This window comes from Oenanthe melanoleuca, chromosome 2, assembly GCF_029582105.1.
Source record: "Oenanthe melanoleuca isolate GR-GAL-2019-014 chromosome 2, OMel1.0, whole genome shotgun sequence".
In the NCBI taxonomy this organism is placed as follows: domain Eukaryota; kingdom Metazoa; phylum Chordata; class Aves; order Passeriformes; family Muscicapidae; genus Oenanthe; species Oenanthe melanoleuca.
In genome coordinates, this window is record NC_079335.1 from 107,340,627 (window position 1) to 107,353,973 (window position 13,347).

General features: G+C 41.8%; 1 protein-coding gene across 6 annotated transcripts in view; it reads right to left on the reverse strand.

Annotated features, from left to right (window-relative positions):
• Positions 1-12,990, reverse strand: part of NOD1 (nucleotide binding oligomerization domain containing 1) — a 31,266-nt gene extending 18,276 nt beyond the window's left edge. For 3 of the 6 annotated variants that reach the window (XR_008839892.1, XM_056485389.1, XM_056485390.1), the window contains exons 1-3: positions 6,772-7,076; positions 4,763-4,937; positions 1,818-3,618 (exon numbers count right to left, since the gene is read on the reverse strand). Coding sequence is in view for 5 of the 6 variants with exons in the window: in XM_056485389.1 (XP_056341364.1) it covers positions 1,818-3,618; positions 4,763-4,937; positions 6,772-6,987 (2,192 nt within the window). In the remaining variant the exon portion in view is untranslated. Of the gene's footprint in view, positions 1-1,817; positions 3,619-4,762; positions 4,938-6,771; positions 7,099-10,587 lie in introns of those variants that run through there. The other 3 variants (XM_056485388.1, XM_056485387.1, XM_056485391.1) reach the window with 3 other exon arrangements.
• Between the last annotated feature and the right edge of the window lie 357 nt (positions 12,991-13,347).

The window sequence follows — 13,347 nt, forward strand, 5'->3', positions numbered from 1 at the left end:
CTGGAAGCAGTCCACAGAACTGAGAACAATAAAATGTAGGAAGTCAGACTCCAGATAAACATCTCACCCTCCTCCTGTGCTTACTGTGATTTCAGGAAGAAAGTCTGCTTAACACCCTAGCAAAAGCAAGCTGTCCAAACTACTAGTCTTGCAATCTTCTCTCTGAGTACATAGTGAAAGCCAGGCATCTTGAAAGTAACAACACATTCAGTCTTCACCAAATAAAGGTTGTGAAAAGCCCTGGCCAGAAAACAGAACTGCACTCCCATGGGTGTGCTACATGTTTCTAATTTTATTGTCACAGCCAGACACGAAACAAATCAATGTCATTCACAGAATAACGCTTCTTCTCACAGTTGTTTTGGGGCAGGTTTTTTTTTTGTTGTTGTTGTTTTTGGGGAGGTTTTTTATAACTTCTCAAGCTTTTTCACCTTCACTAAATGGACAGGTTTAAGTGAAGCTTTCCAATTGCCATGAATCACATTTTCTGGGTAAAGCTGTCTCTATGAAAACGTTTTGACCACATTTAGTTTGCAGACAAACTTAGTAGCTGAAGATGCTGAGTGTCCCTTATGACCAACAGCCTCCCTAGCCTTTGCTAGTTAGCAACCTGATCCCTTTGGAATGTACCAGCACACAGGAGAGATCAGCCAATTTCTATGTATTAGAAAAGTCTGCTTCTTTGAAAGGGATAGTTAAGCTGTTGGAAATAACATTTCCTGACCTGCAGAAATTGCTCATTAGAAATAGAAGTTCCAACACTTTAAGATCCAAAAAGACAGAAGAGCAACCTATAAGACTGTTACAGTGCTGGGGATGGTGTCAGGATCACATTGTATATGGCATGATCACATCATAGGAACAAAAACTGAAAGGCTGGCCTTGCCTTTTCTGTTTTGTCTTAAGTACTTATACATTTCCCCCAGGAGTTTTCTTATTGCTTTCTCTTGGGAGATCAGTCAATTTCCAAATAACTGGGAAAAAACCAAGAGTCACTGGCTTTGATTCATTCCTAGAGGAAAACAAGGCAAGGCACAGCCAAACACAAAGAATAAATCCAGTTGTTAAAAAAAAAATTTCTCATGCAGCTGAAGGAGCTTTTAAAAAGATATATATGAAGTTCCTGATTTTCTGCACCTGAATGTTTGGACAAATAAAATACAGCTACATGGTACAATCTCAAAGGGCTGGAGGTGAAACAATCTGGCCTTTGATGTTAGAGGTGGAGTTAGTTCTCCCTGTTCACACCAAGCCACGTCCTCCCTTCACATCACCTCAGGGAAACACCACACCTGAAGGCATCAACTACATCCTTTCAGGGATGTACATGATAGCTTTTGTCCTATGAAAGCCAGACATTTTGACAGGATGAAAAAGCAAGAAATTCAGATCTTCTGATCAAGGGTTATTGTGAATAGATCCTCCCTTACCCCTTGTGGCCAAGGGCAGAGACAGCCTCAGGCAATCTTTGGGTAATGGAGGATGCCCTTATGTTTCCTTTTTCCCTTAAGCACCTTCTCTCATAAAAATCCTCTTCTGAGACAAAACAATTCGAGAGGGAGCTAACTAAACCTACTGGTTTAAACAGTCTGTGCTTCTAAGGACTTCTTACCACCCTTTCCATTTTGGTTTCCAAAATGACAGCTTATCTCTGCTCCTGTGGCTAAATGAACAAAGATTTCAGAAGATCTGAAACATTAATTTCCAGCAGACTAATCCTTGTCTTTCCCCACTTGCGAGATCAGATCCTTCAGCCCACCAGTTCATGGAATAAATGAAGAATACACAAGGACCTGCTAGCATACAGAGACTCCTACCTGATCACTGCAAGCTTGCTGAAACAAGGTTGCAGCTGCCTTATTCCATAGTCATTGATGTTGTTGTTGTCCAGATCCAGAGCCAGGCGCTTCTGGAAGTGGTGCACCACGAAGGCAATGGCGCTGCAGTCGGCAGAGTGGGCGTTGCAGTAGGCCAGCTTGATGTAGTTGGCGTGCATGCGGCGGGCTGCCATCCTCCCCACCTTCTCACTCTGCGTCTCGTACAGGCACCTCAGCATCCACACAAAGTTGGGATGCATCTGCACCTGATTGTAGCTTTTAAGCCTGGACCGAGTGTAGCCTTTCAGGTGGGATTTCATGCTCTTCCCAAGGTATGTGAAGAGAGTTTTTCTCTTCCTCTTAATGACTGCAGGCGAAACTAAATGTTTGAAGAGCTTCTGCCTGGATCCAGAAAGTAGGCCACAAAGAAACATGTTGGTAAAATTAAAGTGCTCTTTATTTTGGAAAGGATCCTCCCCTGATAGTTGTTTCTTCCAGGGGATACGAAGGCAAGTAGGCTGGGCAGTCTCCATGGAAGAACATTCATTGAAAAACTCAAGTAACTCCTTGGTACCCACCTTCTCCTCCATAACCAAGAACAAAGCTGTGAAAAAAGACTGAAGGGTTAAGTGCAAGAACTCGTAAGTGGCCTGACTGTGACAGCCACTGTAACCTTTAACTGTCCTGAGAAAGCCCAATTGCAAATCTTCTTCAGAGATATTTGCTGATGAGACTTCCTCCTGCTCAAAGATAAAGGAAGAGTTCTCCATCCCTTTGTATGCCATTTTACCCAAAGCTAGAAGACTTTCCTTCCTTGATTTGAACATCTGTGTTTGGCTCCTGATATTGCTCTTCAGCAAACTTGTTTTCACAGATCGGTTCAGGTGGACTTCAATCATGAGCAAAAACACATCTGTTAATGTAACAGAACTATCTGGAAGCTCATGGCTGTCAAACATGGAGTGGAAGTGCTCAAAGCATTTAAAGATAATCCAGCAAAATAAAGGCACTGAACACAAACTGCAAAGATTCGGGTTAGCTTCCAACTGGTTTGATACCAGTGCTCGTTGCCGCTCATCTTTGAAAAACATAGCTGTGTATTCCTTCAGGTTGTTCCTGGAGAAACCACGGAGCAACACTTTCTTCCTAATGATGTTTTTTTGGATCTCAGTTCCTGTCCTGGCAGTAAGAATTTTCTTGGATCCCTTAAGAAGCTTTCCTCTGAGAAGGCTTACGAGCAGTGCCAGGGGGTGGATGGGTTCATTGGGTGAGCATATCTCAGGTATGCTGCTGAGATCAAAGTTGGAATAGATCTCATCAAAGCCATCAAAAGTGAAAAGAACTGTATGGGGGAACTGCAAGATGTGATGGAACACTTCAGTGGGGTCCTGGTCTGGGTAGCAATTATATTTGAAGAGCAGGTCTTTCAAACATATTGCTTCATCTTCCTTGAAGCAGCTAAACATCCTACACCGAAAACAGAAGACAAACTTGGCCCCTATGTCCAATTCTTTTCTGGCCCAAAGGCTTTGTATCTTTTGCAGCAAGATGGATTTTCCAATTCCTGCATCACCATAGACATAAACAGTCTCTCCATCTTCATTAATTAGCCCAACTGCATCATCAAAAAGGGCTTCTAATTGACCCACCTGGCCAAGACTCTCATTGGTAAAACTGACCAGCTCCATAATACTGTTGGAGTAGATTTCTTCAAGCAGCATCTCCTCCTTCTGAGCATACAACATAACAAACTTGGAGTCCCGTCCCAGTTCATGTCTGAGTTTCTGGCAATACCTGCTAACTAAAAAGACAGTGAACTATTATTAAAGATACTACTTTTAAAAATCTACATATACAATGACCCACCTCTTTGGGAACTCAGAGGGGGTAATAAACAAAAGTAATCCTAATGTGAAAAAGGTTCTTTGGCAGATTAATTATATTTGTGCTGCCATCATCACTCACTTGGGAAATTCAGGTGCTAAAAAAAGGTCACATGTGAGCCACCACTTCCTGAAGTCAGTACTGATGCTGTATTGGTTTATCCTTCAGCTGAGACTCAAAGCCAAGCTCTTGACCCTTTGTTAAAGGCTGCTTAACTCTCTGCAAAGGCTTATTGGAGTTGCTGATTTCACGGTGCTTACATTCTACCTGCAGTTCTATCTAACTTCTTTATTCATTGATATTATTGCAAATAGAAGCCATGCATTTTAGAAACCAAGTGCCAGATTTTTTTAAGATGACAAAAAAAAAAAAAAAAAAAAAAAGAATCTTAGTTATTGTGCAACGTTGGCTTATGTTTTTCAACAAAAACTGCTTCAGATGGGGATAAAGTAATTCTTAAATTTATGTAGTATGGAAAAAACTCTCCAGACGAAATAATTTCTACAGTACTTAAACTCTGATTCTTAGGGTTGCTAAAAATCATAATTTAGGATAACAGAATAATTCTGGTTGGAAGGGACTTCAGAAGGTCTAGTCCTACCTCCTGCTGAGAACAGGATCATTTCTGACATGAGATAAGGTTCCTCAGGGCTTTGTCCCCAAGGATAGAGACTGCACAGCCTCCCTGGGCAACCTGCCTCATTGCTTGACTGTTCTCATCATGAAATACTGGCCAGCCCATAGCCAAAACATCATAGTGTTGCTAGTAAAATGCAGTAGAGGCCTAGAAAATACTATAGCTGGCACAAGGTGGTTTTGCCATTGTGTTACATACCCGAAACAAATGAAAGAAAGCACCTGAGTCTAACAAAATAGGATTTAATTTATCAACATCACCCTTGTATTATACAGTGTGCCTTTTAACTTGGCTACCCTGCTGCAAGCACACATTTATTTTTCCTGGCTGTGCCTGCCTAAACTCTTACTCTCCTGTCACCTGGTTGGAGCTTCCTGCACAGCAGGGCAGTTCTGTGGGGAGGGATAGTGATGCATGACCTTACCTGGATCTGTATTTACCACAGGTTTACTACAAATATTCTCTGAAGGCTCATAACCTATTTCATCCAGCCAAGGCTGAAGTTCATAGTAAGCATCAGTGACTTTCTGCAGGACATAGACGAAATATTCCGAAACTTCTTCTCCCTTGCTTTGAACCAAGTCTAGAATTTTGCGAACCTGAAGAAACACCACAGGAAAGATCATTGATACACAGCATTTTATCACAGTAGTACTTGTCAAGTGCTTTAGAATCCTTTCTGGACTGGAGCAAGGGGCCAGAATCAAAACTGGTGCTTCAAAAAGGTGAAATCAAAACCTAGCTCTGAATTGGAACCATCACAAAACTCAACTGCTGTTTGTGTTTGAATGCTGTGAGAGAGTTGGTTCTGCAAGTTAAGGTCTGAACTTGTAGCTCAATCAAAACAAACAGAAACAAAATGGATAAATAGCACCCTTCAAGAGGGAACCCAAAGGATTTCCTCAGCTTGGCTAGATAGTGTATTTTAAATCCTGTGCTGTTTAAAATGAAAATAGAGGTGGTTTCTCAGTGTCCTAAATTCACTTTCTGTTCTGTAAATACTCCAGTCACATCTGGATTTACCTCAGGGTAGGCTGCATCCCTCCCTGGATCTTAACACTGAGCCAAAACCACTACAACTTCTTCCAACACAGCAACTCAATTCTCCAGGCTCTCTGTAAAATGGCCCCACTTCCTCAGTTATTTCCAAAACTCATGGCTACTAGGCAGTGGCTGGAGCAGTTCAGCACAAAGTGTCACCTCCACAGGCAAGGCAGAGGGTGATCTCTGTGCACCAGTACAAGGCAGTCCCAGCACAAAACCCTCTGCAAGACAGAGCAGTCACCCAGGGCCACATTTTGAATGTCGGGATCCCCTTGCTAGAAATGAATGAAGAATGCAGCTCTAAACCAGACAAAGGGTTTCCAGAGACTGTGGTCTCTTGTGATCTTAAATCAGGGTGATGTACATGCAGCACAGCAAACACATGGAGCTTTTTCTGACAATTTGTATGCTCTAAAAAGCAATTTTATGCCTTCCAGAGAAGCTCCCACAGAGTCCATTTCACTTACACTACTGTGGCCTGCTCTCTGTCTCTGCTTAGACTCCTGATGCATGGCCTCCCCCTCAGCTTTGGTACAACAACCATGCACATTATGCTGAACAATAAGAAATTGAGATAATCATACAGTGTGCATTTATTCAGCTTTGACCCTACACACAGTGTGAGCACTGTGTTACCATTTCAACATGCCAGCAAGAATGATTATTTTATGAAAATCTGCACTGTTGGTGAAGTCCAAGGTCTTTGAATTTTTTATGGTTTGCCTGCCCCTCACTGTGACAGGGCTCTGAAGCTGCCTGATTGGTTGGTCTGGGAAACAATCTCCTCTGGTGTTTCAAGTTACGATGCAAAGATCAACTGTGTACATGGTAATTTTCTCCTAACAAAAGGAAATAATTTTTGCCACTGATGTCCAAGGATGAATTAAGACCCCAAATATGCCAGGATACACGAATCTTCCACAGAAACATTCACAATGTACATAAGCCTTTAAACAGAAAGGAAGGTGTTGTTCATACAGACAACAAACAATCATTAACTTCTAAAACAACATTTCATTTCTGTCTCTTCTAAAGCAGGATGATCTATCCCACAGCATCCTAAAGCAGATTTTCCTTGCTATACTCTAACAACCACGTGACCACCTCTTTATCAGAGGACAAAGCTGCAGCTGGGAGGGACAGAACAGCAATTATCACCCTACTAAGTTCTTACAGCTGCCAATGGGCATAACCAGCAGTGCCAGCCATGCTGGAAAGGGATGTGCTGGACACACTCATCCAGGAAGAATGGGGTGGGAAAACTCCAAAATAACAAAGATTAGAAAACACACTAGATGTAAAATTGTCAGATAAACCCTTAAAATCTGGTGGTAAACAGAAAGTAACCAAAAGCTTCACTGGCTAGAGAAAAAGAAAAAAAAATTATACCTTATCTGCTTGAGTAGGAAACTGGACAACAATCTCTGCATCTTCAGTGGAGAAGTAGTCATTCTTAATCAAGTTATCAATCAAACATTGTGTGTTTCGGATCCTACCGACCAGAAGCTCTCGGTGAACCTTCAGCAAAGCAATGAAGGACCGAGGGCTTGCTCCTGGAGGTTTTCTCACTGAAATGTCCACATTAGCACAAAGATGGCCTTCCATAGTTGAGATACCAAGAAGCTGCTCCACCAAGCTTCATCTTTGAAAAATTGTCCATTTGTAGTGACAAGTCAGGTTGGATTTAACTTCAGGCAAACCTTCATATCACTGAGCCTGTAAAAAGTAATCGTACAGAACCTCAGTTTAAACCTTATTCTATGCACATACATCCTTCAACTAGACATCACACAATACTCCCAAACTCTGTGTAGTATCATGGCCAACTTTTTAAGGTACTTCCATTTATTTGTACAGGTTTTGAAAAATAAAATATCTACAACAAGCAGTCTCCCTCCTGTACAGTATTTTACTCTAGCTTGCCTCAAACACTACCACTGGCATCTGCTTTATTAACTGCCTGTTCCTAGTGCATAATTTAATATTTTTTATTAGCTTTTCATGTTTTAGTAGACAAAGCAGGGCATCTGTCCAAACATAATTAGGACAAGGAAATAAACGGAACAAAATATACTTCATAGCAATTAATTTTGCAGGAGGAATTAATTTATAGAAGCAATTCACTCTGCTTTTTCTTTGTTACAAAAAGAGACTGTATAAAGTGCTGCAAATATAATACCTGAAATATATATGTTGCAAATATAATACCTGTTCCTGAAAGAAAGGCCCTGTGAACTCTGAGGCAGTTTTAGCTAAACTAGGGAAAAGTGTTTAGCTTCAGGACACAAGGTTCACCAACACCAGGAGGGAAGTTATTTTGAAACCATGCTCTTTAGCATGAATTCTCTCTCCTTGTCTGCAAATACATACACATTGTATGCCCTTGTTCTCTAGTCCACCACTTGGGAGCTCTTTTTAAATGTCCACTTATTCCTATTTTTCTCTGCAGGGCATAAAGCAAGAAGAATCAGGATCAGACTGCTCTCTATTTATTATATTACTAAAGCAGGGCTTCGTGTAATTGTAGTTAATGTGCCCACCACATATTAGGCATGAAGTTATATTGTAATTAGAATTCAACAGTAAGTTTGTTTAGGTACTATTTAGGTACAAACTTGCACATACGATTTCCCACGCAGGAAGCTAATTTTTTGCCAAGATCACAACTGAATCACCTACACAGACAGTGAGAATCTGCATGATCAACACAAATGACTGACAACCCCCAGTAACAGGTAAAACATACTGTTGTTTCAGCAGGTCAAGGGATAGCTGGAAGAATGTCCTTAGATTCTGGTTACAGTCATATTAATAAAACCAAAAGAGAAAACCCTTCAACAATTCTGTGAATGTGCCAACTCTGCTGCTATAAAATTCTCACTATTTCCCAAGACATTTACAGTGATGGCAAACTTTTTCAAATGCTCCCCAGCACTCCCCTGTCAAGCTATAACTGAGCCCTGCCAACTCACAGATTATTCTAAGTGACCTGCTACTGGAACAATCTTGCTTCTATGGGTTTTCCATATCAGAAGCCGCTGTCTGCATCAGTGAAGCTTCTCCTGCTTGATGCTGAAGAAAGGCACAGTTTATGCTACTGCATTTTAGTGATACTAACTATCTACACTCAAACCAGCAGGGCAAACCAGCTTAGCTCCTCAGATTTCCCAGTAGTTCACAACTTAATTTTGCTGACCTGAATGGATGCAGATAACTGCATTAAGAGTTGGGATCTCCAAGGGCTGAGACCTGGCAAATCCCCAGCACAACAGCTCAGGGTCACAGCCAACTCCCAAAATGGCAAAACTGTTTCAAACAAACAGAATGTATCCAAGCGATCTGAATTTCTTACCACACCAGTAACTGACTGCATCTACTGGAACAAATCAACCTTTCATTACCCCATTCAGATGACCCACCCGAGGAAGTGGCTGATTTCTGAGTCACTCAGCTTCTTAGAAGCCACACTAGCACATCTCTTTGTCCAAAAAAGTTCATTCCATAAATGAAGACCGAGCATGATGAAAACATCATTTAGTCTTAAACTTTCATAGGCTTTAGTTAAAGAGACAGCATCATCTTTAAACATGCAATAAAAATATTAACTCTATTCTTTCAAGATACTGCATCCACCCAACATTCCCTGCTTCCTTTGGCTATTCTAGGACCACATTATTCTAATGCATTTTCTTTCTTCCTACTTTGTAAGAAGAACTGAGAAAAATATTCAGAAAACCATAAGAATGAACCAACACGCTGTCAAGCGTACAAACCAAATAGAAGCATTTTCTTCACTATTTCAGTTCCATCTACAAAGAATTTAAAGAAAGAAGAAATACAGCAGCAGGACAGAACATGAAAAATATGGAATGACCAGAAGAAGGTCTCAAAGATGTCTCCTCTGCATCTGACTATGTCCAAGTCAGTACAAATCACGGCTGCTGCTGGAAGGGGTGTGCATACAAATGCTGCAGGACAGAGCATTTTCCCTTTCACATAGGGTGATCTGCAAGAGAATGCAGAAACAAGAAACCAAGCAAAAAGGAATACAAAGTGAGGCTAAACATCAGGGAGAAAAGGAGAAATAACAAAAATGCCAAGCAGGGAAGTCAGGACTAGCAATATGACGTACTTAGTGATATTTTCAATGAAAACATTACTTTTAATGTAACCCCACACCATCCAGTACTGGAGTACTTAGTATTTTTCATCAGTCTTTTTCAGTAAGAAAAAATGGAAATTTCCACTATTCACAGACTAAGAAAATCCATACCAGATGAAGAGCTGAACCCTTTAAACGGTGCTGGAACAGAAAGAATTCCTGCTACATGTTCTCATAACAAAGTGTATCAGCTGTATGAAAGAACCTGACATATATGATTCTGTTTCACTAGGGCTTTCTTTATGTTGTTGGGGGTTTTTTTGATGCTGGGGTTTCTTTTCGTGGTGTTTTTGAAAACATGAGGCCAGTATGTAACAACATGAGGTCTCCAGCTTATTTGCAAGCCCATCGCCTCTCTTTCAGGAAGGAGTCCCAGCTTCCCTAGTGCTTCAATATGAGTTTTTCAGTGAAGGAACATAAGGTCCCTTATGGAAAGATCTGTCAGTTTTACAATGCTAGGTTACATATCTGGTACATTTAAAGGTAAATGCTTATGCAGCTTATAAATAGGCATTGAAAGCACTTCCTTAGTAGAGTGCATACCGTGTTCTTTGCCTTATCGTGGGCCCTCCAGATGCTGGATTCAATTCCAGTGCAATTTGTGTGACTGATGTTGCATCAGTCATGGGGATGCTGTTAGAAAAGACTGACACACACATTAATGTGAGACACCTCAGTGTACTGCCTTCCATTTCTGAAAGGGCTAAAGTGAATGAAATAATTTTTCTCTGAAAGACACCTTAAGGGTCTTACAAGTTACGGTCAAAACAGACCACCTGTTCTAACAGCACAGCTTGTGAACACATCTATTTGGAGAAATGAGCAAAAAAAGGGAAAGATTTGCGAGTTTGACAGAGTAGCTGAAACAGCAGAACACCTAAGGAGGAATAGAGATAGACAAGACAGATGATATCTGAATGAAGCAGGAGTCTGGTATGGAGAGACAAAAGGAGAAATACTAACGGGGAGAAGCTTCCTATCTGAGAACAGAATGGACTTCTTGTTCCCAAGAGGAAAAATTAAAAGAAAAAACAATTACTTACTGAAGAGGCTGCCAGTGATGTTGGAGTGGAAATGCAGTTAGCCATTGTGAAGACAGCAAAATCCATCAGGTGAAGAAGGCAGGAAACAGACTAGAAGGAATGAAAAAGAACCCAAGAGGAGAATACTCACCTACCAGCTGAAAAAGCCAAGAAGAAAGGGAAGACAGGGTCTTGGCCAAATGAAATGTTGATGGGGATTGAATCCAAATGAGAAGCAACAGCAAGTGTGGCAATCAGTGCTACCATAAACCTGTGCAACTGAGATTAAAAGGGGAAGCAAGCTGGGGATCAGGCCAGGAATAAGGAGGGAAATGAAAAAGGGAAATGAAATTTGTCATAGTAAGAGGTACAGTAAAAGCATCAGTACTTCCAGCAAGGTTTTGTACAATTCATGTCAATAAACTGCAGTTGGTGCCAATGCCTTCTGCACGAAGGCACTGGCACTTCTATCTAGTGCTTCCTCTGAGTTCCCTCTACTCTCAGTATTGTGCAAGCATGTATACATTTCTACTTTTCCTGGCCCTGCCCTCCTCACATCCTCTTTTTATTAAGATCTCCTAGCTCTTTCTTCTAACAAAACTGTGATGACTGTTCCACTTCCAGTGCTAGCAAGACCCCTGGCAGCAAAGAATGTGCTGGTTTATTGCAACAAGGTCTTGCCAAAGGTAAATGCTGTAGATAAAGGAGCTGAAGGATCTTACAGAACAGCTAAAAATCATTTCAACTTTTGGGTCAGCTAGGGAACTGAGTCCTTATTGAGCTGGCTGCTCCCAAGGAAACTGTGTAGGATGACACAGTGAAGGCAATACAAGGAGCAACTTAACAAATGTCCTTTAAATCAACTGATTTGAGACAAATCTATAATATTTCTGAAGAGCTGAAAACTCAGTCATTCCTATTTATTTTGCAGTCTTGATGTTCTGACAAGAATTGTTCCTCTAAATTGCCTGTGAAATAAAGTCCTGTGTTACTAACCTAGTTACCTGCAGCCAGTAGCTGGAATATCTTCAGGATTTACACAGCACCTAGTAGCCAGCTCTGGCAAGACAACACTGAAGCACACAAACCTGAGTGCCAGCCCAGGGCTAGTGGAGTCCCCACTAGCACAACCTTCTGTCTGTAGCATTCAAAACACAATCACTCTTCCAGAGGTGGCTGTATGAAAACAATGCCCTATGCCCTTTGTGTCTCAAAGGCAGATTTTTTCCCCAGAGAAAATCTATTTTACAGTGCCAGTTACTCACTACAGAGTCATTATAGCAAGAGGAGAACTAGAAATTTTGCTATGCTTGGTAGTCTGGACTCCATCAGGCCAGCATAAATTCAACTTTTTGTTATCATTGGGAGAGACAGAAAAGGGACTGGTTTTCCACATCTTATGCTGTGCAACAGCAGCTAGTCTTTGACTATAATAAGTTAATAAAACATCTATTTCCACGCAGCAGCTCTCACATTTAAAAGAACTTCAGCTATTTTCCTTAGTTCAAGAAGAGTAAAAAGCATGCAGAGATCAGAGGCAAATGGGCACACATGCTACACAAAAAGTCTGCATGTTTGATGAGAAGCAATGCAATGTATTCCCAAAAGTACTAAAAAACAGCCTTTTATTATTATAGCAAAAATGGCGCATTGGTAGAGCTTACACAGAGTCCCTGTGCAGATCTTAAATTATTCTGTTTGTGTGAATTAAAGCATACTCATCACACCCCACTTCACAATCTCTAACTATCATCACTGATGCTACAGATGTCAATAAATGCCCAGGGAGCTGTATGTTAACATCAGGTTCCTGTAAATCCATTACAACTCTTGCATCGCTCTGGGGTCACAGAGATCAGCATCTTTCAGTGGTTTTTCTTCCCTCACCTCTCTCTCTCTCTTCTGATTGTATCATAAGCTTTTGTAAGCATAGTTATCTGAAGAGCAACAGATATAAAAGAACACAGAAGAAATTATTTCTGCCTCCATCTGGGAAAATGACAAGCTTTTCTTTAAAAAGCACAGGCTTTGACAGAAATATTCACATCCCTCACAGGTTTTGTTCCTACACATTTTAAGATTCCTTTGTATAGAAAGAGAGCTTTATATATAGTGTTTGGATGCGTTAAGAAGCCCCTGTCAGGAAGACTTTATGCAGCTTCCGTGTAACTCCTTCCCGGTGGGAAAAGACCAATAAATAATAAGAAGTAATAATAGAATGCAAAGAAACTTTCTCCAACCAGAGAAATCTTGGGGTTTTTTTTTAAGAAACAGAGGAGGTGGGGGGATTTTACTGCTGTCTATAAACACGGGACTGCTTTTCTACTGTCATTTACTATTTTCGCATTCAACCAGCAGTGAATCCAACAGGGAAAGCTGCAGCTGATGGAATCACGGAACTGATGGAATCATGGCCGGGCCACGGGGCACCATCCTTCCCTGCGCACCGTTCCCGCCTCCTTCTGTTCCAGCTCCTTTCGCGCTAGCTCAGCACAGCACCGGGGCCTAGGCAGCGCCGTGAGTCCGCGCACGGACCGGGATCCCGGCTCCGGCTTTCGGGAAGCGAATGGCTCACTGCGCCCCGCGCCAGGGCAGGAGCGGAGCGGTGCATTCCTCCTCCCTCCTCCTCCGTCCCCGGGACCTCGCCACCCTTGCCCACCAGCCTTCAGGAGCACCACGGCCTCGCCAGCATCTGGAGCCCCATTTTGGCCGGGCAGCGCTGCTGCGTTCCGTACGAAGGTTATCCGCACGCCGAGGCGCTGCTGCCCGACCCCGCTCCCC